Consider the following 3,798-nt stretch of genomic DNA (forward strand, 5'->3'; position numbering starts at 1 on the left):
CAAACCAAAATACCATCAGCTCCATCAGATGGGTTGATTATGTTGGCAATTTTTTATAGTCTGCTTTGATTTACTAGATTATATTTCACAAAAAGCTTCTAAAATAGACTTTTAAAGAGCTTTTGCGACATATGTGAGGTAACTCAAATATCCCAAACCAAAATGTCATCAGATGGGGGGATTATGTTAGTAATTTTTATATTCTCCTGTGTTTTTCCTAGATTATATTTCACAAAAAGCTTCTAAAATAGACTTTTCAAGAGCTTTTATGAAATATGATGTGAGGTAACTCAAATATCCCAAACCAAAATGCCAACAGCTGGGTTGATTACATTGCTAATTTTTATATTCTGCTATGATTTACCACATTATATTTCACAAAGACCTTCTAAAATAGACTTTTTAAGCACTTTTGTGAAATATGTGAGGTAACTCAAATATCCCAAACCAAATGCCACCAGCTGGGTTGATTATGTTGGCAGTTTTTATAGTCTGCTTTGAATTACCAGATCATATTTCACAAAAAGCTTCTACAATAGACTTTTAAAGAGTGTCGTTGTCACACACAGAGGGAGACAGCGGAGCAGAGAGATTTTCTTCTCCATATTTGTGGGATGATGACCAAACGAAGCGTACAAGCATACGAGCAAACGCAGCATAGTTGGTGGCAATGGAAGCCAACATGACACGTGTGAACGCAACGTACATATAAACGTCAGTGGCTTGCTAGACAGCCGTAGAGCAGCGTGTGAAAGATTACAGAGGAAAAGAGGTTCTACTCCACGACGCCACACAAGCTGTGTGTTGGTTCTAAATCATCACTGAATGCTTCAATGTAGAAAAATACAACAGAGAGACAACACTCAATCCAAAAAGAGGAAAACACAAAGAGGAAAGCGCAAAGAGACACAAAAAGAGCCAAAACAGCACGTCAAAATGCTAAAATCAACATGGTAGGAATGAAAGTACATGTCAGAGGCACACAGCCAGCCAGCGTGGCCGCAGGTAGAAAGTAGCATGGATACACACACACACACACACACACACATATTGTACAGCAACAACAGCACATTATGTCCTATAAAAACATTAGTGTGTATTTTTTACAGAAAAAAGGCAAAAAAAGGTTCTGTAATTCCTATTTATATAAATGTGTAGTTAAAGGTGCTGCCTGCCTTGGCTAGGTATCACACCGTCTTGCCTCTCCAACAATGCAAGCCACGCTCCACGTAATACACACACACACACACAGACACACACGAGTTGTTTGTTGACAGCTAATAATAACAAACTGGCCAAGTTTATTGAATGTACATTCCAACACACTTAGGCTGTTCTTGTGTATGCACTAGATTCTTATTCCTCCCGGAAATGTGGGAAAAAAATCTTCAAATTGTGACAAATTTGAATTTAATTTTAATAAATAAATTTGAATTTTAATAAATTTAAATTTAAATGAGCAAATTTAAATTTGCTCATAAGCAAATTTGAATTTGTGACAATATTTATTTATTAATAAATTTAGATTAAAATTTTTTTATTAAAAAAATCTTCGAATTGTGACAAATTTCGAATTTGTGACAATATTTATTTATTATTAAATTTAAATTTTTATAAATGTTAATACATTTTAATAAATGTTAATACATTTTAATAAATGTTAATACATTTTAATAAATGTTAATACATTTTAATAATTTTTTTTATTTTTAATACATAAAATTAAATGTATTAAAATTTATTAACATTTATTAACATTTATTAAAATTCAAATGTATTTATTAAAATTAAATTCAAATTTGTCACAATTTGAAGATTTTTTTTCCACATTTCCGGGACGAATAAGAATCTAGTGCGTACGCAAGAACAGCCCAAGTGTGTTTTTTTATTTTAAATTAAATTATTTTTTAAATATTAAAAATTATTAAAATTTTAATGTAATAATAAATAAATATTGTCACAAATTCAAATTTGTCACAATTTGAAGATTTTTTTTTCCACATTTCCGGGAGGAATAAGAATCTAGTGCGTAATTAGATTTAAATTACACACTAGATGTAATTTAGAACTTACTAGATGTAATTTAAATTTATCAATATTTATTCTACTGCTATCTAGTGTTGTTTTAAAAAAGTGTAATTTGGAGCCGAAGACGGGCAGCACCTTTAAATTAAATAAATTAAAAAACAATAATTTAAAATAATTAACCTATATAATTATGAAATGAATAAAAGTACACAGTTACAAGGGAAATGTCCCATTTGTAATGCAAATACTGCCCAAGTGCAGTATCCAAATCCGTCTTTGTAGCATCCTAATTATAGTATATTTACAAATACAGCTAAAGCAGATGTTTGCTACACTATATTACATATGCCTCATAAGCAATATTTGCATCTTATATTTAAATGAATGACAGTAAAACAGACACAAGCAGGATGGATAAACAGGGAGCTTGTAAGAAGGCATCGTGACGAGCGACACACACGCATGCGTGCATTAAAGGACGTCAACAAATAAATGCATTTGTGTGTGATATGTTTTAAAAAATGTTTTTTATGTGACAAAAGCTTACACTAAAGTCCACCATTTACATAACGTGAGAGTAAGGACGGGGAGTGAAGGAGCACAAATGCATGAACGAGTTCTCCCTTTTTGCTTCTGTTAAGAGTTTAAAAGCAGCGCTGGTAGCAAACTTTTACAAAAGCTCAATCCAAGACGTAAAATGTACATTTGACATACAATAACTAAAAGCAGCAGCCATCAATCTCACATGTGAATGCATCAGGAGGAGGGACGTATGGCAGAAATCAAAACACATACTCAATACAACACAGGAAAAGAATGGTGTCAGGTTGTCGCTTTCCTACAGGGGGCGACAAAGTCCAATGAAAGACTTTTGTCCTGCCTGCTGGTTCTTGGCTGTGATTTCCTTCTCCTTTATTCCATTGCCACCTCCACTTGGGAAGAGAAAAAAATAGAAAAATATGAGGGAAAAATGTGGGTGCCCTTTAGAAATACAAATACAGTGGAACCTCAAAAAAGTCAAACATTGTGAAGTGAATTCACCTGTTCATAAACCCTTAATATGAACTGTACGGCCAATGGTCAAAAAAGCGTAAATCATTATATAATCATCAACTTAATTAATCGCAATAAAAATAAAGAGTCATTTGTCATTTATGGAAACGCATATTTTCACCACTGAAAAAAATTATAATAATGACATGAGATGTCAAAAATAATAGAATTATGAAATAAAAAGTCAGAATTATGGTATAAAAATTCAAAATTATGACAACTGTACAGCCAATGGTAAAAAAAAGTGTCAAAATAATCATACAACTTAATTAATCGCAATAAAAATAAAGTCACTTGTCTTTAATGGAAACGCATATTTTCACCACTGAAAAAAAAGTCATAATAATGACGAGATGTCAAAATAATGAGATAAAATAATAGAATTATGAAATAAAAAGTCAGAATTATGATATAAAAATTAAAAATTATGAGAACTGTACAGCCAATGGTAAAAAAAGTGTCAAAATTTAATTAATCACAATAAAAATAAAGAGTCATTTGTCATTTATGGAAATGCATATTTTCACCACGTCATAATAATGACATGAGATGTCAAAATAATGAGATAAAATAATACAATTATTAAACAAAAAGTCACAATTATGAAATAAAAATTCAAAATTATGAGAAACTAACTGTGCATGGTACTACTCTTCACATGGTATCAACTTTTTATCTTAAAATTTATATTTTTTAATCTCGTAATTTTGACATTAT

The 3,798-nt window shown here is 31.0% G+C and overlaps 1 protein-coding gene across 5 annotated transcripts in view; it reads right to left on the bottom strand.

The window, feature by feature from the left end:
• Positions 1-1,834: 1,834 nt before the first annotated feature.
• The window catches only part of pde1cb (phosphodiesterase 1C, calmodulin-dependent b), a 119,017-nt gene continuing 117,053 nt past the window's right edge, over positions 1,835-3,798 (bottom strand). Inside the window, exon 18 of one of the 5 annotated variants that reach the window (XM_058065233.2) lies at positions 1,835-2,955. In XM_058065233.2, coding sequence (XP_057921216.2) covers positions 2,867-2,955 — 89 coding nt within the window. In that variant the 3' untranslated portion in view covers positions 1,835-2,866. Of the gene's footprint in view, positions 2,961-3,798 lie in introns of all 5 variants that reach the window. The other 4 variants (XM_058065234.2, XM_058065235.2, XM_078794781.1 and 1 more) reach the window with 4 other exon arrangements.

The sequence above is a fragment of the Doryrhamphus excisus genome, linkage group LG11 (genome assembly GCF_037039965.1).
Source record: "Doryrhamphus excisus strain RoL-2023G ecotype Guam linkage group LG11, RoL_Dexc_Guam_v1.1, whole genome shotgun sequence".
Taxonomy (NCBI): Eukaryota; Metazoa; Chordata; class Actinopteri; order Syngnathiformes; family Syngnathidae; genus Doryrhamphus; species Doryrhamphus excisus.